Source organism: Petromyzon marinus, chromosome 24, assembly GCF_048934315.1.
Source record: "Petromyzon marinus isolate PM22_M1 ecotype Great Lakes invasive population chromosome 24, UKy_Petmar_22M1.pri1.0, whole genome shotgun sequence".
Lineage (NCBI taxonomy): Eukaryota > Metazoa > Chordata > Hyperoartia > Petromyzontiformes > Petromyzontidae > Petromyzon > Petromyzon marinus.
Window position 1 is genome coordinate 17,948,705 of NC_133690.1, and position 23,779 is coordinate 17,972,483.

The 23,779-nt window shown below is 53.1% G+C and overlaps 1 protein-coding gene across 3 annotated transcripts in view; it reads right to left on the bottom strand.

Moving 5' to 3' along the window:
- Nucleotides 1-20,353, bottom strand: part of LOC116945644 (liprin-beta-1-like) — a 73,718-nt gene extending 53,365 nt beyond the window's left edge. Inside the window, exons 1-5 of one of the 3 annotated variants that reach the window (XM_032960165.2) lie at nt 20,181-20,353; nt 19,814-19,910; nt 18,380-18,490; nt 15,184-15,282; nt 12,517-12,752 (exon numbers count right to left, since the gene is read on the bottom strand). In XM_032960165.2, coding sequence (XP_032816056.2) covers nt 12,517-12,752; nt 15,184-15,282; nt 18,380-18,490; nt 19,814-19,910; nt 20,181-20,255 — 618 coding nt within the window. In that variant the 5' untranslated portion in view covers nt 20,256-20,353. Of the gene's footprint in view, nt 1-12,516; nt 12,753-15,183; nt 15,283-17,150; nt 17,245-18,379; nt 18,505-19,813; nt 19,911-20,180 lie in introns of those variants that run through there. The other 2 variants (XM_076069480.1, XM_076069479.1) reach the window with 2 other exon arrangements.
- Between the last annotated feature and the right edge of the window lie 3,426 nt (nt 20,354-23,779).

Sequence of the window (23,779 nt, forward strand, 5' to 3'; positions counted from 1 at the left end):
TTCTCCAATGAGAATTCTAAAATTTATTCTGATGATCAGGCTTATGAATACAGTACTGGAGTTATCAATACCGTTGGTTATGAATACAGTACTCGTTGGCTCTTTCGGTAAAGTCACGTAGGTAGAAAAATAATCGATCACGACGTTTCGATCGCCACACAAGCAACCGTCTTCAGGTGGGAGAGAGGTTGCTTTTGTGGCGATCGAAACGTCGTGATCTAGTATTTTTATACCTGCGTGACTTTACCGAAAGAACCAACGAGTATGGATTCCTGCAGTCACGAAACCTTCAAAATCAAGAATGAATACTGTAGTTACAGAAGAGTAGATATTGAATACCAACCCAACCCTTTCAACCATCTAAAAGTATTTACTACAGTGAAAGTAAAATAATAATTATAAAATGCATCGTGACGGCATATCCACCCGTAACCAAGTCCAAAATAATCATCAGATTGTGTTGGAAGCAGTCGTCTGCTCTGCAAGAATGTAATAAACACATCACCTTGGTAATAAACATGGGAAGTCAGGCCAAAAGGGCTTGAGGATCATTCTGGCTTGCTACACGATCGATGTTTTAAAATAACGAGAGACACGTGAAGTCATTCTTAGCTCTTTCGGCAAAGTCACGTTGAAGGGAAACAATAAAACAATAAAATATATATAAAACAATAAAAATGATCACAACGTTTCGACCATAACACAAACGGTCGTCATCAGGCGTGCCGGTTTGCATTATTTTATTTATTTTTAAACGGTGTATTTGTTTATTAAAAAACCGTCAGCGCCACGCGCAGCGATTTGGCAGTTTATTTAGAAGGACTAGTCCATCTATGTTCTAAAAAGGAGGGGGGAGACGAAAAATTTATGTATGCTGTCTGAAAGCCACTGTAAGCGTGAAAAATCAATTAAGACCTGAAATGGTTAATCAAATCTTTCCAATGATTGCTAAGCCAGAATCCATCTTCTCGGTTGAAATTGTCTCTGTGCTTGTATATGTGGATAGCCATCTGGCTACCATGAGAGATTCGTTCATGAGGCTATCCACATATACAAGCACAGAGACAATTTCAACCGAGAAGATGGATTCTGGCTTAGCAATCATTGGAAAGATTTGATTAACCATTTCAGGTCTTAATTGATTGTTCACGCTTACAGTGGCTTTCAGACAGCATACATTAATTTTTCGTCTCCCCCCTCCTCTTTTCAGAACATAGATGGACTAGTCCTTCTAAAGTAAATTAATGCAAACCGACACACCTGATGACGACCGTTTGTGTTATGGTCGAAACGTCGTGAGAATTTTTATTGTTTTATATATTTTTATTGTTTTGTTTCCTTTCAACGTGACTTTGCCGAAAGAACTAAGAATATGAATTACTGCAGTCACGAAAGCTTTAAATCAAAATTTACACGTGAAGTCCTTCTTTTAAACAGCTGCAAAGACTGCAATGTTCAATTTCATGGCAAGTCGGAGATATTTCCTGCTGAGATGAGCCTTGAGACCGGTGCTCATCTCCCTGAGACAGTGATGGAAATCTCCACATTACTCTGACAGGAGCTCGTCTATCCATGGGGGTAACCACTGTTGACTCCCCCACAAAGGGGTACCCCCCCTCCCCAAAGGGATGATGGTGATGATGATGGACTGAGTCAACCACCCCCACCAGGGATTGAACTCCGTGTCGTCCTAGGCTCTACCGCTGAGACCGCCTGGCCGGTCGGGGCAACTCCGAGAATACGCAGCCGAGGTCACCAGCAGCAGCAGCAGGGTCAGCGAGCTCCAGAGTGGATACGGCGCGCACTCACCCGCCCGCTCGACACAGCGCCACGGAGCCAGCACCGACAACGGCAGCAGCGGCAGCAGCGGCAGCGTCGCTGCTTCGTCCACCACCGCCCGTGGTGACGAGACTGGCGCACGGGGTCTCGGCTGCTGCTGCTGCTGCTGTATTCACAGAAAAACGCCGGCGGCTGTAACCGAACCCGGTTGGTTGAATTAGCGCCGCCGGAGGGGAACGATGCAGGAGCCCCCCCCCCTCCCCCGGAGCCCCCCCTTCCCCCGGAGCCCCCCCCCTCCCCCGGAGCCCCCCCTCCCCCGGAGCCCCCAGCCCGCCTCCCCACTTCACCGCCCCCCCCCCTGTCGCGGTTTATCGGGGCACCGATTTCACCGTCGGTGTGGCTTAACGAAACCCAGATGACTCGGTGAAGCTTTTATATGAAGGGGCACCACGTACCACGACAAAGACAAAGATCACCCGTGTGGCCTTAACTGACTGTTGGGGCAAGTGCTGTTAGCGAGCAGCACCTATGAAGGCCGGCACGGCACACGAGGGGGTGGGTGGCCAACACCACGCCCGGTCGCCTTTGTCTCCCCGGTGGCGATGTTTACACAGCGCACCAGGTCTGAGGCCGATTCGACCTAAGGGAGGTCCATGTCCAATTCAGATAATCCTCATTGGTGTTGACCGTGAGCGGGAGTCGAACTCGGGTCGACGGGATGGTAGCGCAGCGTAGCGCTAACCGCTACACTACCGCTCCCCACCACTACCAGCAGTAGCGAATGGCGGGCCCACTTCAGCCACTAGATGCCACTGTATGTGCACAAACTGAAGTCGATCCTTGAATGAAATCGTGACCCACTCCCAACAAAATCAATCGATTTAATCTCTAGGAGGTGACATTGTTACAAAGACAAAGATCCACCCCCCTCGTATAGCCTTCACCAGGCTATTGGGGCAAGTGCTGTTTAGCGAACACCAGCGAACAATGTTTACACCGCTTTCCTCTCCACCCCCCCCCCACCCCCCCCCCCCCCCCGCATGATTCCCTATCGCCTCTCCCAATCCCCCGCGTCAGATTTCGTATCCGCACCAACAAGGACTCGACACACGCAGCGCCTTGCGGAGTCGCCGCCACCCATTGCCGGCAATGGGTGGCGGAGCCCAGCGGGAGCGCTGCGTTCGCCGCTCGTTGTTGAAGAGGTTCAGCGGTTCGAACCCAGCGGGCCGCCCTGATTAATACGTCCTGCTGCTGCTGTTGTGCTGTATTAGCCGCAACAAAGACAGGCGGCAGCCGTCGCCTGGCCCACTCACAACAAACCACGTGGGCATAGACACGCCGCTGAACAACTTCCCCGCAGAACGAAATGGAGGAAGTGTCTGTTGAAGTCTTTGGGTCGCTGTCTGGGTCTATATGTTCATAAGTTTATGGCTCTCTAGGCAAGTTTATGCATCACTATAAGACGGTGGATTGCTTTGTAAGTCTCTATGTAGAGCTATGGTTCTCGATGTTAAGTATATGGATCTCTTCGTGAGTATATAGGTTTATAAGCAAGTCTATGTGTCTCTAAGCGAATCTATGGGTCTCTATCCAAGTCTCTATGTGAGTCTATGGGTCTCGGTGTGAAGCTATGAATCTATCTGCGATTCATAGCACCGTTTATATATTTTAGAGGAACACCACTGCTCGTTCGGAAGATTCGCCGGTAGAATTCCAGAAAGTTCACGACGGCTCCATCCTTGAGCTCACCCCCCCCCCATCCCCACACCGGCTTACAAACATTGCGCATCAACCCCAACGTCACACGAAATGCGACGCCGATTAGAGACGCAAATCTCTCACTGTTGCACATTCGCCAACTGCTTCCTTCCTTAGATAAACAAGCAAATATCCCCATATAGCCTTAACAGGCTGCAGGGGGCAAATGCTGTTAGCGAGCACTTATGAAAACCGGAATGGTACACGAGGGGGTTGGTGGCCAGCACCACGCCCGGCCGTCTTTGTCTCCCTAGTGGCGATGTTTTTTTACTGCACGGCCGAGTCCACCTAGGGGAGGCCCAGGACCGGTTCAGATAATCGTCGCTGATGTTGGCCGTGAATGCGAATCGAACTCGGGTCGCCAAGTTCGTAGCGCAGCGTAGCGCTAACCGCTGCGACACCACCGCTCCAAACAAACTCGCGCACGCACGACTCGGAGTGTCGCGCACGGCAACCACGCGCACGCGATGATAGCCAACAGGGCCGACTATCTCCACCCTCAGCGCGCATTCCAACAGCGACTTGGACGACTGCGAGCTCTCACCAAGAGCGGACGACGCCCTTCGTCCGCGTCGAACACCGCCTCGGGGCTGCGTTTGAGCAAATGTCGTAGCGAACGCCGCGGAGGACCTTGCCGACCGACGGACCGACTGTCGCTGCGAGTCTTTTAAACGCTCCAAAAATAATCGTCGGACAAAACTGCGCCGTGCGTTTCCTGTTTGCATTTCTCTTGGTTTCTTATCGCGGCCGGGCGCTCTGCTGCGACTGGCACGACTGGTTGAGCCGGCGAGAGCCCACGTGTCCCCCCCCCCCCACTCTCAGTCCCACGTCCAACCCCCCCCCCCCCACTCTCAGTCCCACGTGTCCCCCCCCACTCTCAGTCCCACGTGTCCCCCCCCCCACTCTCAGTCCCACGTGTCCCCCCCCCCACTCTCAGTCCCACGTGTCCCCCCCCCACAGTCTCAGCCCACGCCCCCCCCAACAGTCTCACCCACGTGTCCCCCCCTCCTCTCTCACCCACGCGTCCCCCCCCACTGTCTCATCACCGTGCCCCCCCCCACTCTCAGCCCACGTCCCCCCCCCCCACACAGTCTCACCCACGTCTAAGCCCCCACGCTGCCAGCGGCGGGCGCTTGGGCAATGAGCATCTCGCAGGGCCCCAAGCAGCTGTGGGGATTCACAACAAACAAAGTTGCGGATTATTATCATTATTGACTTATTTATCTGTCTAACTAAACTATATTAACTATTTTTATTTTACCAGGTAAATCCCACCGAGCTATGTAGCTCAACGAAGTGGCTTATCGTATGTATCGCAGCCGAATACTCAAAACTCGTGATGGTATTCTAAATATGGGAGGGGAAAACCGGAGGAGCCGGAGGAAAAAAATCCACGGGGAGAGAGACATGCACACTCCAAATAGACAGTCGGCGTCGGGATCGAACCCAGGACCACCTGCGTAGCAGACGAGGGAGTAAACATCTCCTCGCGACCGTGGCGCCCTTTCCAGGAGAGGTACACTCAGTCATCGGACTCATCCTCAGACGGGTACTGCTACGTTGGCGTTTTCTTTGCGATATGACACTCAACCAATGAATGCCGAGATGTGTGTATTATTAATATTATTCACGGGGGGAGGAAACCGGAGCAGAAACCCCACACCTTGTGCGAGGGGGCAACGCTCTATCCCCGTACAGATGGAAACAGATGGCGATTAGTCACCTTGCTGTACCGTCTTCTGCTGTCAAAGTCAGGGGTAAGGCACGGCTCCTCCTCGACTCCCACGCGAAGGAAGTTTCACAACATCTGTGCGCGATCAACCAACCCTCGCTGCTGCCTCCAGTGTCTGATGACATCCAGCCACGTGCAGCGTAGCCACCACCGCCCAGCTATGCACCAATAACAATCAACGCGAAATGAGAGGCTAATAAACACAATAAGTTAATAAGGGAAGTGGTGGGTGTGGGGGGGGGGGGTGAGTCTGCCCCCCACTCGCTTCCCCTCTGTGACTTCCGTCGGTGCTTGACTCCGGAACAAAAACTTGGGCCAAGTTTAAGAGACAGCGCCACAACCAACATCACCACCCAGAGCTGGGAGATAACCTTGGACTTTTTCATGCGCGGGAGCTTCCCAACGCGTCGCTCTTGGCCCCATCCGCCGGTTCCCGTTAGTGACGCGTGGCTTTCGCAGGTAATCCATCAGAACCTCACACCACCCCTCCGCGCCGGTTAGTGCCTTGCGGCAGTTTGGCTCGTCGGAAAATCAAGCCTCACTCTGATCGCTGGACTATGCAAAACTATTCAAAGTGGCTTTCATGCGTTACACCTTTGCTTGCATTTGCGAATTAAATGTGATCTGAATAAGGGCTCAGTACAAGATAAAGGCACAGCCCTGCAATTGTGTTCTCACGCCACTGCTGTCGAAAGGACCTCCACTGGGAAGGATGCTAAATGGCGTGGGGGTCGGAGGAGATCCATGTGGCACCCCAAGGTGAACGGAAATTAGGCCGGACACGCAGATTTACCGGGGCCTGCCAACCATCATGGACGGTCCTTAATGATCGTGAGCAGAGGGTCACAGACCCCGAAAGCATGAAGAATAACCCAAGGCCGCGGCCTATTAACCAGGGCAATATACGACACACACACACTAACACGTGTACAAACTGCACGACACGCACACATATACAAAGACAGAGACCTCCCCTATAGCGTTAACAGACTGCTGGGCAAGTGCTGTTAGCGAGAACCTAGCAAGGCCGGCACACGTGGGTGGGGGGGGGGTGGTTTAGCCGCCGTTTCCACACCGCACCGGCTACTTGCTTCATTCTGGTTTGACCTAGGGAAGGTACCGGACAGGTTCAGATAATCGTTACTGGCGTGTTGGTATATTACATACACACACGTGTTGTTTTTTTATTTATATTCTTGGTTCTTTCGGTAAAGTCACGTAGAAGGGAAACAATAAAATAATAAAAATATAAAACAATACAATTCTCACGACGTTTCGACTGCAACACAAGCAATTATCATCAGGTGTGAAAACCACAGCAAGAAAATTTGAAAGTGGCGGTTTTTTAACGTTAGCACCACGGAGAGCCATTTGACAGTTTGTTCAGATGGATGAGTCCATATATGTTCGGAAAAGAGGGGGAGACGAAAAATAATGGATGCGGTCTGAAAGCCACCTTAAGTATGAACAATCAATTAAGACCCAAAATGGTTTATCAAATCCTTCCAATGATTGCTAAGCCAGAATCCATCTTCTCGGTTGAAATTGTCTCTGTGTTTGTATATGTGGATAGCCTCATGAACGAATCTCTCATGGTAGCCAGATGGCTTACAAAGAACCTCTGTCTTGGAGAAGTCAATGTCATGTGAGCCTACTGAATTATAACAGTGATCTGCCACGGCCGAGGTGTTGGTCCTACCGTGTTTCAGGTCTGCTTTGTGTTCACGAATGCGGTCCGAGACATGTCGTTTGCTTTTTGTTACACACACATACACACATGTAGGAATCGACGGTGAGCGGGACTCGAACTCGGATCGCCAGGTTCGTGCCGCAGCGCGCTAACCACTGCGCGACCGCTCCCCACACACACAACCAACACGTTCGGCTTCACTTTGCATGCCTGGCCAGGAATGCCCGCATGCCCTCCAGGACGTCACGCACTCGCACAAACATGCGCACACACACACACACTGCAATGTTATTGGCAAAATAAAAACATTGCAGTAATTTACAACGTAACATATTGTCTTTGACGTGGCCTTATCTAACCAAAGCCCGTGTTTAATTATTCACTTTTAAGGGTTAATAACTTTGTTTATGAATGCTTCCCACTGTCCACAGGGAGCGGACCAGTGCAGCAGAATCCACGGTTGTACTGTACTTCTATACTCACTTGCTTTCACCAACCCACGCTGACCAGTGTGGTGAAGTATGGTCAAAGAACGCTCACGACCCGTACAGCCGCGTTAGGAGGCCCTCATCCAGCAGTGGATTGACAGACGCCTGTTAGACAAGGTCTCTATCATCACTCATATTTTACGGAAACGCCGCTAGGCTTGCTTGAAGTATATTAGATTATCGGCGTAAGGCACTACCACTAGAAACAGGGTATCAGTGTCTCTAACACGGCCATTATGAACTCACAGAGAGAGAGAGAGAGACACCCAGACCCAGGGCTAGAATCCTGAACCCATGGTTTAATATCCATACCAATGTAATATAATTGTAATTTGTACTTTATGTGAATGGGAAGTTAATAGTAGCTATTGAGAAGCAGACGCATCGGCACAGAATGCACGCATACGGTTCTAGAATAATGGGGGGCATTGTGAGAGAGAGAAACTCACACACGCGGGCACTCAACAAACCAGAGTGGCGCTGTCCCAGTGCCAGCCTCACTCACTCACACCCACCCACCCCTCACTCACTCACCCACCCACCCATCACTCACTCACACCCACCACCCACCCCTCACTCACACCCACCACCCACCCCTCACTCACACCCACCACCCACCCCTCACTCACACACCCCTCACTCACACCCACCCACCCACCCCTCACTCACACCCACCCACCCACCCCTCACTCACACCCACCCACCCACCCCTCACTCACACCCACCCACCCACCCCTCACTCACACCCACCCACCCCTCACTCACCCACCCACCCACCCCTCACTCACTCACTCACTCACACCCACCCACCACTCGCTCACTCACTCACACCCACCCCTCACTCACACCCACCCACCACTCGCTCACTCACCCACCCACCCCTCACTCACACCCACCCACCCACCACTCGCTCACTCACTCACTCACACCCACCCACCCCTCACTCACTCACTCACACCTACCCACCCACCCCTCACTCACTCACACCCACCCACCCCTCACACACACACACACCCACCCACCGCATAAAGCGAATTAACGGTCGAAATAGGTTCGCTGCATGTACGCGAAATCGCACGAATTGACCCCCGCATAAAGCGAGGGAAATCTGTAAACTAATTGAAAACAAACAACAACAATCAATGCACCAAATCATCACCACCCCCTAGATCCACTCCGCCCAGACGCACGCAGGGTCGTCTCCAGTTAGAATCGGACGACAGCGACAGTCAAATGAGCAGTGGTGGAGGGGAGGGGGCGACCCAAAATCGACAAGACGTGTGGCGGCATTCAGTGCGCACTCGAGCCCTCAGCCTCGCGTTCTTCGCTCATTTTCAGAGGGGGTGAGTGAGGGGGCACTTTCGCCGCTAAGATACATCGTCAGTGTTAGGGCCGCCACACATTTGAAGCCATTGGGGGTTTGACAGCAGCACGATGATGATGATGGGGGTGTTTTCACTTGTTGTGTATTGTCGTGGGGGGGGGGGGGGGTGCACGTCAGGGGCCGCACTAAAGGTCCCCAGGGGCCGCCAGTAGCCCCTGGGGGGCCTTGCAATGAAGAGCATTGCACCCATGGCATTGCGAGGCAGCGCTGCCGGACTAAACTTCCCTGTAACCCAGCACGTCTCGAGGCGGTTCCCAGACGTTCGTGAACCTCCCTCGCGGCCACCCGTGGGCGTCGTGGTCACAATCTTCCTGCTTTATGACCAGGGTATGATGGCAGTACAGCAAGTAGATTGATTTCAATCTGTACGGGGATTGGGTGTCCCCCCCATCCCCCACTGTGCACGCGTGGGGTTTTCCTCCCATGTGTATAAACAATAATTAATCGAGTGGGATAAGCATTCCGTTACAGGACCACAGAGCTCGGGCAATTGTTGTAGATTTGGGTGCGTCTTACTTTGCAGAGCGTCTTACAATCCAGAAACTTCGCAGCACCTCGGATTAGCATGGTTGGATACGTACGGTGCGAAAGAAGTTCAACATACATTCATGAAATAACTATTGCCCGTTCTCCAACTCAGCCAATGATGTGGATTTGTGAAACTCCCGTCAACTAAATCCGAGTCTACACGCCACCCTGTGAGTATATTTGTCTCCCTGTGAGAATGTGTATCTATGTGAATATATGGCTGTGTAATTCATTGTTATTCGGGCCGAGACCATGGACTCGCTACCACCTGAGAAATGGGATGAAAAAAATCACAACTTTTGTCTAAGTCTACGGGTCTCGGTGTGAGTGAATGGGCATCGATGCGAGTCAATGCGTTTCCTTGCGAGCCTATTGCGTCTCTGTGTGAATCAGCGGTGGAAGGGCTTATACCATAAACTCAGCTGACACCCAGATTCAAACCCAGCATCTCAGCTGTGCGTCGGCTTAGCGCTTAAACCTCCCGAGTTAAGCGACCACTTGCGCGGTGTTGTTTTAAAAAGAGCGATGTCACGGCACGCATATGGCTTTGGAGTAGAGAGATAAAGAGCGATAAAAGAGACCTTCTTTCGTCTGAGCGCAGCCCAGCGAAGATTTTCTTCCCAGGGAGCAGTCTCTCTCTCAAGGTCCAGCCAATTAAAAATACCCAGCAGAGAAAAACTAAAATTGCTTTGCAGAGCAAAAAGGGGGCGGGGGTTCACCACCACCCCCACTCATTTACTAACCCCTAGGGTCCTCTTTAGTTTCGCTACGTTGATTCAAAGTTATTCTTTAAATAGCCTCGTGGTGCGCGTGCGCGCGCGCGAGAGAGAGAGAGATCCACACTGGGGTTTCCCGATGAAAACGCGAGGCCCCAACTCTGTCGCGGTGACCACTGTGGAGTTACATGTCAGACTCTTGGTCATCTCCGCCATGGAACCCCCTCCGGGATTTCCCTCACTCGCGCCACGTGCTCAACGCGATCGCCCCCCAAAACGATCGCCCCCCAAACCGACCGCCCCCCAAACCGATCGCCCCCCAAACCGACCGTCCCGTTCCCCAATCACACAGCGGGCGGAACCAAACCATGACACGGACTTGAATTAAATAAAATTCGACATCTCCCCCAATGACAAAGCAAAACAAAGATCCCCCGTGTAGCCTTAACATACTTTTGGGGCAAGTGCTGTTAGCGACCACCTATGAAGGCCGGCACGGCACGAGGGGGTGGGTGGCTAACACCACGCCCGACCGCCTTTGTCTCCCTAGTGGCGATGTTTACGCACCACGTACTCATTTAAGGCTGAGTCGACCTAGGGGAGGCCGAGGACCGGTTCAGATAACTGTCACCGGTGTTGGTCTTGAGGGAGAATCAATCTCTGGTCGCCGGGTTTGTAGCGCAGCGCGCTAATCTCTACACGACCGCTCCAAACAAATCCCCGCGCATTGCACGTGTGTGTGTGTCTATGTGTGCCAATGCGCGTGTTTCCACGTGCGCCGATTAATGTTGACTGGAGGCTTCGAGAAAAAGCCTTGGGAGAGTGGAGCGACATGAGAGGAGAGAGGTAGGAGAGTGCGTGGAGGGGAGGGGAGTGAGAGGGGAGAGGTAGGAGAGTGCGTGGAGGGGAGGGGAGTGAGATGAGAGGTAGGAGAGTGCGTGGAGGGGAGGGGAGTGAGATGAGAGGTAGGAGAGTGCGTGGAGGGGAGGGGAGTGAGATGAGAGGTAGGAGAGTGCGTGGAGGGGAGTAGAGTGAGATGAGAAGGGAGAGGTAGGAGAGTGCGTGGAGGGGAGGGGAGGGGAGTGAGATGATTGGGGAGAGGTAGGAGAGTGCGTGCAGTGAGATGAGAGGGGAGAGGTAGGAGAGTGCGTGGAGGGGAGTAGAGTGAGATGAGAGGGGAGGGGTAGGAGAGTGGGTGGAGGGGAGGGGAGCGAGATGAGGGGAGAGGTGGGAGAGTGCGTGGAGGGGAGTAGAGTGAACGAGGAGACGCGTGTAGGGGTAAATCCACGTGGAAAATAAATACAAATGTTTAAATATTTAATTCTAGCTACGCATGCGAGCAATCAGGGACCCCCACAAGCTTTTCGTGACCTTCCCCCCCCCCCCCCGAGACCCTCAAATTCCCAGGCAATCGCTGCGCGGCGGTAGAGCGAAGCAGGAGGAGGAGGTCGCTGGTGCCGCTAATAATGGAGACGTGGGGGTCATGTTTCTCTGCCGAGCGGGCCGAGCGAGATCTAACGCAATTGCGTCGGTAATCGGACCCTTATTAGCTGCAGATGCTACATCTGATGGCGTGTGTGTACGCGATGTTGCCGTTGTTGTGCTTTGTTTGGCAGAGCGGCGACGGGGCCGTTACTCGATCCCCGCGACGGGCCCGGCGCATGCGCATACGCGCGTGCACGTGCACATGGGCACACGCGCGTGCACATGGGCACACGCGCGCCAACATACATGTGCACCAACGCTCGTGTCCATGTCTTTGTACCGATGTAGGTGCGAACCCACACCATGTATACCCATGTACATGTGTACCCGTGCTAGCGCTCAGGGCTGTGCCAATGTGGTGTAGCCAAGCATCTGTCCGTGCGCTTACCAATGCGTCGGCATGTAGCCGTGCATGTCCCACACACTGTACGTCACTTCGACCAGTGTGTGCCAGTACGTATGTGCATGTGCCCACGCGTCTGTACCCGTGGTTCTCGCTAACAATACTTGCCCCAACAGTCTGTTAACGATTATACTGGGAATCTTTGTCTTTGTACCCGCGCCGGGTACCAATATGTGCGTGTACCCGCGCCGTGTACCCGCGCCGTGTACCCGCGCCGTGTACCCGCGCCGTGTACCCGCGCCGTGTACCCGCGCCGTGTACCCGCGCCGTGTACCCGCGCCGTGTACCCGCGCCGTGTACCCGCGCCGTGTACCCGCGCCGTGTACCCGCGCCGTGTACCCGCGCCGTGTACCCGCGCCGTGTACCCGCGCCGTGTACCCGCGCCGTGTACCCGCGCCGTGTACCCGCGCCGTGTACCCGCGCCGTGTACCCGCGCCGTGTACCCGCGCCGTGTACCCGCGCCGTGTACCCGCGCCGTGTACCCGCGCCGTGTACCCGCGCCGTGTACCCGCGCCGTGTACCCGCGCCGTGTACCCGCGCCGTGTACCCGCACCGTGCTCGCGTGCAGCCAGCCGAGCAGCGCCCTCACGGTGCCTGGGGGCAGCTGCCTGCGGAGGCCCTCGCGCTCCTCCTGGCTGCCCAGCCGCTCGAGCCGCTGGCAGAGCTCCTCCGTGAGGTGCACCACCTGCAGCCCGTCCCACGGCGCCTCGCCGCCGCCGCCGTCGTTCCTGCTCGCCAGCGCCCAGCTGCCGTGGCCGCCCGGCGCCCCCACCTCCGTCTCTTTGGAGTCTGGCGACAGTCGGAATTGTGGGGGGCCTCGACAGTGACCCGGTGGATTGGAGGATTGTACTCATCATCATTATAGTCATCATCGTCATCATCATCATCATCATCGCCATCGTCGTCATCATCATCATCATCGTAATCCTCATCGCCATCATCCGAAATTTCTCATCTAAACCGCGCCTACCATTCAGGGCAGTTGGAGGCGCAACGAACGAAGGGGATTCTTTGAAATAATATTTCAGCAAGGAAGTGAGTCCAGACGACCAAAAGAACACAGCGTAGACAAGATGAACAGGCAACGCACACGAGGATAAAGAAAGGTGACGGGCGCAGCCGAGCAGGAGACCTCTCGCTGTGCTGGCCACGTCGTTACCGATGTCTATTCCAATCCATCTCAGAACTAACATCTTCAATGGATTCATTGCGGTTCTATTTCATATATTCGCGTGGACACAATCCGCTGACCAATTCCTCATTTCTCCCGTGCTCTAATTTTAATCCGACAGCTCTATCAGTAGAACTTCATCTACAGCTCGTAAAGGAAGAACACTTAGAATTAATTTTGCTATATATAAAAAGGCCCGGCGTTGTGTACTAATAATGATGATGATGGTGTCTGAATTCTAGAGACGTTCCCCTTTTACTCCGTCGCGACTCGGAGAGAGCGTGAGGTGCGATCGGCGCTTTCAAGCCTCGCATCGCATTCCAACGCATTTTGGAAGGGCGCGCCCCCAGTGGCAGCTGCCCCTGCGTAGCTCTCCGACAGCGCCGCGGTTCCTTGAAGCGAACCGCGAGCGGCGGCCGCGTCCTCGCGCGCGGCACGGCGCGGTCGAGGAGCCGCGCGCCACTGCTGCGCTGTCTGTCGCTGGGACGTCCACACCCCTCGCTCACCTCACCTCGATCAGTGTCAGAGTTTTGTATGAAGCTAAAGGGGTAAAGGCGCAGCCCTGCAATTGCTCGCTCACGCCACTGTTCCAATGAGCTCCTTCTAGAGCAGTGGTTCTTCTTCTTCTTCTTCTTAATCTGGGGTGCACGCTACACCCCCTGGGGATGCGAGATGCCCTTTTTGGGGGTGCGAGACATGGCCAGATTAAATTTGAAGGTAAATCATCGGAACAAATTAAGCACGGGCACGTCCGTAACAACTTACTTTGTTTCAAACCTTGTGTAGGTATTAGCATTATAAAAAAAAATTACGATTGAGAACCAAAGGGTGCAAGGCTGCAGTCAAGGTTAAGCACCACTGCTCTAGAGGGCATCTGGCCTACTCCTCCATGCGGGACAGACGTTTTAGTAGAGGTGGGAGCAAGCCACGCGTTGCCCCCACCACTCTCGAGCTGTTCCCGACGAGTCGCCTCTAACACGCAGCCACTGCGTTAGTGCGTTTCCATGAGTGATTGTTGAACCGGGTTTCCCCCCCCCCCCCCACGTGACAGCGATCGCCGGTGAAGCCCGTTTACAAACTGCCCCCAACGCCTCCATGTGCACGTTTACAGGAGACGGCACGCGCATCACTCGCGTCGCCGATAACAATTAACAGACGTTACGGGAACGCGGTGCTCTGATGGTCGGCACGCTGGCATGCAACCCAGATGATGTCGGTTCGATTCCAACTCACGGCGCGGCATTTGGAAACAAAACCCGCACCTCACCGGACCACCCAGGAAGGATAAACGAACGCACCGCAGTTGTAGGAGTCGGTCGGCAGATGGATGTATGGTGGGGTCAAGTGTGGGTTACTCAGACCTCCTCCAAGACGTCTGGGCCAGCGTCGAAGAGCATCCGTAGAGCCCTTCGTTGGAAATTCAACTTTCTTATGACAGTGGCAAGTCCCTTGAAAGGACAACCACTGATGATTTTCCCAATAAGTGTTTTTTTTTTTATTTTAGCGACCCTGGATGGATGATGGCCCGAGTCGATCCCAGACACAGATTTGAACTGGGAACGTGAAGCCGAGCTGCTACACGTCTCAAAAGTGTTTTCGTCCATTCCCCTAATATCCGCTAGTCCATTACAGATGATGCACAGCAAGTCCTAATATAATTATCCGTGCATCGATTCGTTTTCTCTCTACCGCTGCTCCGTGGGTTCTCGTGGTCGTGCTTTTGTCCAGCTCCCCCGCCCCACCCCACCCCTCCCCCCACCGCGTGTCGTTCCACACGATGTCCGACGTTTCGCTCCTCGTGTCGGCAGCTTCTAATTCAAGTAACAATCGGATCTACCAATAGCGAGCCCCCGCATGTCCACGCGCGCGCACGAAAAACAAAACAAAAAAACCTCAACCGCAAAAAATGTCACCACGAGTGGCGTGGCGAGGATAGTGGACGGCGCGCTGGTACTGCGAACGTCTTGGATCGCACGGCACCCCTGCCCTGGGACCCCTCCGTCCCCCTACCCCCCGCCACAAAGGGTGTTGTGGTGGCGGCGGTGGCACCTGCGGCACCTGCTACGATGCCGTCCATCTGTTGCAGAGCCGCGGCGTGCAGAAGGGTGCCCCCTCCATCCATCACTTCACCCGCCGTGGTCCAGCCACCTGCAGTGAACACACGCAGCGCCCCGGCTCGCGGTGCTTGCGGCACGGCATCGTCATCATCGACGGACATGTTTGATCCACTGCTGGTTGAAGGACTCACCGAGCGAGCCGTCGATATGAGTCTTGTTGCGCCGTCCCGCGACGCAACCCAGTCCCTGTAGCGCCTGCGCGCGAGACGATTGCATCGCTCCATCTCCGCAGTGCACGGGATCTCGGGATAGTTCCTTGCATCGGAGACCATTATTCGAACCGAGCTTGCGGCTTTGCTAGGTTGACTCGGCCCACATGGGTACCTGGTGCGATGTAGAAACATCGCCACTGCGGGGCCACGTGGTGCTCGACTCCCACCCCCCTCGCGTGCCGTGCCGGCATTCAAAAGGAGCTCGCTAACAGCACTCGCTCCTCCAGCCACGATTCTGCTTCACCGGGGGATCGTTGTATGTGTGTGTGCAGGTTTGTGATTATGCATCGGTGTGTATGTGTGCAGGTTTGTGATTATGCATCGGTGTGTGTGTGCAGGTTTGTGATTATGCATCGGTGTGTGTGTGCAGGTTTGTGATTATGCATCGGTGTGTGTGTGTGCAGGTTTGTGATTATGCATCGGTGTGTACGAATCTGATGATGAAGCCACGACGATATCCACTTAAAATGTCTCCATGGATGACTCCCGCTGCCGTCCAGAACACGGCCATCGTCATCTTACTGCTGCTGTACATCAGCAGCAGAGTTCAATCTGCACCGACTTTTAAAAGAGACGAGACACTAAAGCCACCACCCCCGCATCTTCCTGAAAGCCGCTGCCTCTTCAAGGCCCCTCCCACCACATCGCTCTCCTGGCATCCAAGTGCCACCTAGCTTGGCTCCACACCTCGAAGTCACGGTCACTGTGATGTCAGTGACATATCGGGCGCCTTACTCATCGCACAATCGTCTTCGTCGTTCTGTAGTATTATTATCGTCACCTGAGACAGGAGAATGGGGGGGGGGGGTTGTGGTCTCATAAACGCGGACCCACGGGGGGCACGACCCTAGCGAGCGCGCCCTGCCCTCTGCATCATTAACCGCGCAGTAACTCGAACGTGAATCTCGTCGCGTGACTGCGTTACATAAACGCAGTCGCGTGTTTCTCCACGCCTGCCATGGAAATAACACAAAATAACCACGCAATAAAGCGCACGCGAACTGTAGATGACAAGCTATGCGATGGGGGGGGGGGGTGGAACTCGGGTTTCTAGACACCCTTGTCCATCACAGGTCGAACGGGGGAGGACATACCTCGTCGCTTAGAGAATACATTTCAACAGAACACAATATCCAACATATGATCTCGGCACAAATTAATTCCTAGCCACTCGAACACAGAATGCCAATAATCATTACCAAACATTTTTGCCCGGGTCAAACCGGGACGGGTGGCTATCGTCGTGCAGGTGGTGGTGCAGTGGTTAGCGAGCTGTACAATGAACTCCAGAAATCCGAGTTGGATTCCCGGCCACGGCTGACATCAGTGGCGAGTAATATCTTGACTCGGTCCTACCTTGCCCGATACGCTTCACCAAACCGCACTGACCAGCGTGGTGAAGTATGGTCAAACAACCACCACGACGCAGAGATGCCTTCGTCCAGGAGCGGATTAACAAAGGAGGACTGTGACAGTGACTACAACTATTATTATTATTACTGACGCCCTGCTCACTGTTACAACTTGGCAAGACCAAAGTGCGCTGTGCTAATATTAGTTCAGAGATATGCCGGGGTCTACTGTTCCTAGCTTTCCTCTGCATTTTCAGTAATGTGCCGATACAGTCACTAGACGCAGTACTAACGGGTCACCGTCAGCTCTCCACTGCTGGATGAAGTTCCCCCACCTCTCTTAAGCCACCGCTTGATCTCGTGGGTTCATCTCTGCGGCGGTGGGCATCCTCCGAGACGCGTTCTTATCACCGGGGCTCCTCACCGCCCCTGGACCACACCAGCAGCCAAGATCAAGAACCTCATTCTACGCGGCCACGCGGCCACCAAAGCGTCAACCGGAATAGATTTTCACGACTGGATTGGTCGCCAAGAATCAAATGTTATTTTCAGGTTTGTTTTGTGCGTTAAATTATTTTTTTACGCACATCATTTTGCAGATGGTTATATTTCAGGCCAATGAAGCAAAATATAGCCATAATGATCATCATTGATACCATCAAACATCCCTTGCCATTAATTTCTTTACAACGGCTTGGATTCGTTTGTCGTCCTTCTCCCGCACCTCCAATTAGCACTGTTGGCTACGTACGGTCCGAAACAAATTCATAGATATCGGGACAACGGTGGTACTCGCATATCAATACAGAAACCAACCCTCGACATATTCCTCAATTAATATGTGACGTTTCAGGCAATGGCCCTGTTTCATATTACAAAGGCCAGAAAGATAAGTTAAAAGTTGGAGAATGCAATTCACACCACGAGGCCTGATGAGAAAAAAACAATCGTATCAAAGTTCATTAATCTGAACAGGATTTGTTTCAGTCTTACATTTTACGATTTGTCGGTGCATGGACAATGTTTTTGGTTCAGGCGATCCACGAACTTGTGTGGTGCCAATACAACCAGCGAGGGTACAAACGAGGCAGTCAAAACAAGATGGGGAAAAAAACCCATCGAACCGTGGGTAGGGTGTAGGGTCAGTTGCAAGGGGAGTGAACTATCACAAAGACAAAGATCCCCCGTATAGGCTTCGACAGACTGTTGGGGCAAGCGCTGTAAAACTTTTGAAAGCCGGACCGGCACACGAGGGGGTGGGTGACCAGCACCACACCCGGCCGCCTTTGAGAGGTTTACACAGCACACCAGGTTACTCATTCGTAGCAGAGTCGACCTAGGGGAGGCCCAGGATCGGTTCGGATAATCGTCACTGGTGTTGGCCGTGAGCAGGAATTTAACTCGGGTCGGCGCATTCGTAGCGTTAACCACTGCGCCACCGCTCTCCTGAACTGTCACAGGCCAACACACACAAACCTACAGCCCACACACGGCAAGCTGCGACCTCTCGGGTGCGTTTTCAAGTTCATTCGCCGATGACCGGTCGGACCTTCCGTGGTCTCACCTCTAGGACGAGTGTCAGTCTCACACGACAACGGCCCTCCGGTGGGGTCTCCCGTGTCTTCACGATCCCTGGCGGACGGGTGGTCGGTCTTGCATAGCAATGCGCGCTTGTCTGTGGAGAGAGAGAGACAGACGCTAGCACGCCGCTGGACTTTACACCGCTAACTGCCCCTTCACCCCCTCGGGACGGCACCGCCCGCTGTCGCCTTCTCTCTCTCTCGCCCTCTCAGCCTGGGACGTTCATAACACCGCGGCAGCTATTTTAGTTTCGCACACTTCATTAACCTCATTTAGTTTCGTTTTATTTCATCGCAGTTAGCGGAGTGGGTTTGTGGGGCAAGAGGGCTGCACGTGGAGGGTGAGGATGTGTGTGTGTGTGTGTACCGAGCTATCCATTTGGTAAAACAAATACAAAAATATGTATTGGAAAGAACGGGCCTACCGTGGTGGAGGAAAGGGTCAGGGGGTCACGGCGCCGATTCCGGCAACCGCCGAGAGCCTGGGTTCAAAGCCAGGCGGCCGCGCGTGATTGGCTGGGCGAGATGATAGCGAAATTGCGCGCGGCTGCCTGTAACCCGGCACTGTGGATGCAGCAGCGAAGGTTGATGGAGGGTTGGTGAATCACCACACACAGGAGGTCAAACTCCCTTCTCGTGGACATCTATTAGGGAGGAGCCGTACCCTGGCTCGCCAGAAGGCCAGACATCAAAACATGTGGACTCCACCTGCTCCCTCTGCATGGGATAAAGCGTTGCTCCCCTTCTCACGAGTGGATTATCCGAGGTGTCGGTTTTTGTCCACGTAAACGACTCGTTAATTTGGCCAATAACGCCTGATAAGGGGACAGCGGAGCTTGGGCAAGTGTTGGTGGCGTTGGCTTTTACTATTCGGCTGCTGCCCTTCTCGCTTATCCGTGGCTCCTCCTCGTAGCGCCTCCCCGAGTCGTCCTCTCGACGACGGCGAGATGCGGATTGCGTGCGGCGGCAGTGGCGCCGCGTTACGAGTTGACACAATCACGATTGCTAACGACGCATTGCGCGACACCTCCACATCTGCCTCTCAACACTGCCCGCTGTGACCACGCACGGAGCACAGCCCGTAGTCGCCACTGCTGGACGAGGACCTCCCCCCCCCTCCCCATGCCTTTGACCATACTTCACCACGCTGGTCAATGCAAGTATGTAACGCGTAACTGCCCTGCGTTGCAATTCCACATCAGCAGGCACAAACCCTCAGGTGAGCTATTGCTTGCCTCCTCTCCAGAGTGTCCAACTCCTCTCTCCTGGCCTCAGGCCCGTGTCCACTCGTCTGCCGGTGGCACGTGACAGACAGCGTCCCCACTTCTCAGCCTCGTGTCGCAGCCCAACGTCCCATCGAGCCGTCACGGGAGGCGGACGCCGCTCGATCGCCACGCGCCACCTTCCATTGCTCGCACCTGGGCCTCGTGTCGCACCAGGATCTTGAATCTCCAATGGTCGCGCACACCTCGGTCGAGTGGACGTCCAGTGTCGCTCGCCCCTGGTCCCAGAAGGCTGTGGTATTCATTCCCCCGACAACGACGAAATATTCCCTTCACCATTCCCCTCACACGCAGTCAGTCACCATTCAAATCGCCACCTGTTACCCTCTTTAAACTATTCATGCCTCAGGTGGTCTCACACAACCTACTATGACTATTCGTAACAAACAGAGCCACTGGTCCCCTTCACGGGTCGAAGATATGCGCCGTGCTGCCCCTTCAAAATAAACGTTTTACCACTGCATAGTCTTAACATAATACTTTGTGGTGCAGAAATACTCACACCGGCAAAATTGGCTTCCACGTCAGCGTGCCCCTGGGTCTTTTGGTCTGCTTGGCTCCCTCTCGACCGAACCATGCTTCAGTGTTTAGCCATCATTAGCCATCAAATACAGATCTGGGAGTGGCCTTCGTTAAATAGGGGGTGCAATATTGCATAGTTTTCTGCATGGCTTTAATTGGAAATGCACGCACACACCAACGCTAATTCGACTTCCACTGCACCCACTCCTCTTCTCGCATTGCAAGAGCACGCCCATTGGGACAGCAATCAGCACCGGCCATGAACTCCCCACTGTTAAACTCGATTACAATCAGGCTGAAGTCTCGCGCGGAGAAATTCCTCTCCACCCCCCCCCCCCGCCCTGTTCCCATTGTACTCAGTTATCATCTCTGCGTCGTCTCTACAACACCAGCTCCACAACTTAACATGTCTGATATGGCATCATTCACCTCGTTACAAAGAGTAAATGGGATTGCACGTGCAGTTGGAAAACGGCACATGTTTGGGCAAAGGAGTAAATTGTGAATAAAGAAGGTGCATTGCCTGAAACGTCGGCTGATATATATTAGAGCAGTTGTCATTGAAGAGTGTGTTGAGTTTGTTGTTGTCGTTGTTTGTATGCGCCATATGCCAACGCGGTATAACCAACTTGTTTTTGTTACATTTGAATGAAAGCGATTTTTGGGGTTTCCCGTGCTGCACCACTGCCACCTCGCGTCTTGCGAGAAAATCAACTCCATGCGCTAGTCGTTCTGGTCCAACGAATCTTTTGCAGCGGAACCACGTGGTTGTGATTTCCCAGGTTGAACCACGTGGTTGTGATATCCCAGGTTCAACCACGTGGTTGTGATAGCCCAGGTTCAACCACGTGGTTGTGATAGCCCAGGTTCAACCACGTGGTTGTGATAGCCCAGGCTCAAACACGTGGTTGTGATAGCCCAGGTTGGACCACGTGGTTGTGATAGCCCAGGTTGGACCACGTGGTTGTGATTTCATAGGTTGAACCACGTGGTTGTGATAGCCCAGGTTCAAACACGTGGTTGTGATAGCCCAGGTTGAAGCACGTGGTTGTGATAGCCCAGGTTCAAACACGTGGTTGTGATAGCCCAGGTTGAAGCACGTGGTTATGACAGGCCAGGTGAACAACATGGCCATAACGTATGTCCATCTGCATGTATGTGTGTTTGTGCGTGTATAGCGGTAATGTAATGGGGAGGGGTGGGGTGAGGAAATTGGGGCAGTAGTGCAGTGGTTAGCGCGCCACGCTACAAACCCGGTGATCCGGGTTCGATTCCCGCTGACAGCCAACACCATTGACGATTATCTGAACAGGTCCTGAGCCTCCCTTACGTCAAATCAGTACCTGGCGCGGTGCTTAAACTTCGCCACAAGGGAAACAAGGCGTGGTGCTGGCCACCCACACCTCGTGTGCCGTTCCGGCCTTCATAGGTGCTCACTAACAGCACTTTCCCCAACAGTTTGTTAAGACTATACGGGGGATCTTTGCCTTTGTGTATATACATTTCACGTGGTCTCAAACTGCACCTAGCCTGAGACAAGAGCCACTTATATGGCAGTGTAAATGTGCGTGTATATATACGTGAGAGTGCGAACAGCACTTGACCTAACAGCCTGTGTGGGCTACACTGGAGATACGTTCCTGTGTAGGTGTGTTTGTTTGTGTGTACGCGCACTGGAGCAATGGGACCAGTTCACGCGGTCAAGTGAGATGTGGGGGATGGCGTCGTGAGGCTTTCATCCAGCTGCGGACAGAACGTGGCTGTCGATGATGACGATTGTGATTGGGTAACTGGAGAATCGCGATGCCCTGTGCATCACACGCGTGGCGATGCATTGATGCTGTCGCGGTGTAACGCTCAGCACGCTGAACAGAGGTCGCCGGTTCAATCTCACCGCGTTGCAGCTGAAACTGTGAGCACGTCTCTTAAATATCGCCCCCACCCCCGCCTCTCTCCAAAGGGTGTGTATACTACAACCTCTTCCTATACATACATGTTCAACTTATTTAGCACCGTACGTAGCCAACCGTAGCCAACCGTACTAATCGCTAAGCGTGGAAGAGTAGCGACAATTTACCCTTCGAGTGGAGGATCACATCGCGTCCTCTAAGCTCTCGCGAGCGAGAAATTGCAGGGCTGTGCCTTTACCTCTGAGCCAACATGTGGCGGCGATTCCTGCTCTAAATTTGAAGAGAACTTCTCGCGACGTCTGTCTAGAGAGAAGACGATCACTCATACGACCCCGCGGGTTAGCAACGACACATACACACCCTCACGCGCGCACACACACACCCCATCGGACCCTCTGCGCAAATATAAACAAACAACACGATTGGATCTTTTGAAATTAACTGGCAGTGACAGGATCGCTCCTGCTCCCGGATGTATATCGGCTTACGTCTTTGAATAAAAACCTGGGCTGGGGCAGCGCACAGGGAGGGATGGTTTAACAACGAGTCGCTGTCGACTTGTAGATGTTGTGGGTTTACTCTGCAACACACAACCGGTGTGCTGAACTAGTCACGAATTGGCACGTTTTTGTTTACGTGACAAAACCTTGCTAATTGGCTGTGTCGGGTGGTGGCGGGTTTAACGACACATTTATATTTATGCGATCTAACCTCCCCCAAAAAATCCCACCTGATTTTGGAGAGGGAGGGATGATGGCCTGACGTCACTCATCAACGAGTGCAGGCGCTGGGTGGATTATTATAGTCATTATCAGTAATATTTCGATTTAAAGCTTTCGTGACTGCAAGGATTCATCTTCTTTGGTTCTTTCGGTAAAGTCACGTAGAATGAGAATAAAATAATAAATTGATAAAATAAAATAACACAATAATATTCTCACGACGTTTCGGCCACAACACAAGCGTCCTTCATCAGGTGAAGGGACGAGACTGTCTGACAGTCTGACAGTCTCGTCCCTTCACCTGATGAAGGCCGCTTGTGTTGTGGCCGAAACGTCGTGAGAATATTATTGTGTTATTTTATTTTATCAATTTATTATTTTATTCTCATTCTACGTGACTTTACCGAAAGAACCAAAGAAGATTATCAGTAATAATTAAATATAACAATTATTAATAATTATAATTTATATTATAATTATTATAATTACTATATCGCAGGATGGTAAGACGTGGCGACGGAGGCTTGGGGAAAAGCGCCACTTTACATTTGTATAAAGTGGCGCATTTCATCCGTATATTGCAACACACTAACGCCGTTGTATGTCAAGCAGGAAATGCACAGAGCCTGCAGGGTCCACTGCCAGAGCTAGGGGAGGTAAAGGCCACTTTAAGGAGGTGAGTTTTCAAGACAGGACTTAAAAATATATCCAGAGCTTTAGGCGCTGCATTGGCAACAACCCCAGAAAATGAGCCTTGACCTCGGAGTGCTTAGAAGCAGGAGATCTGAAGGTCTCAGGGACCTCGTTAGAGAGTGAACACGGATCAGCTCCTGTAGATATTGCGGGGCGCATCCAATGAGCGCCTTGTAGGTCAGCAGCAGGATCAGGAGCTGAATGCTCAATGACGAGAGAGCTTCGCGGGGAGAGCTTTAGAGGGCCCCGCGAAC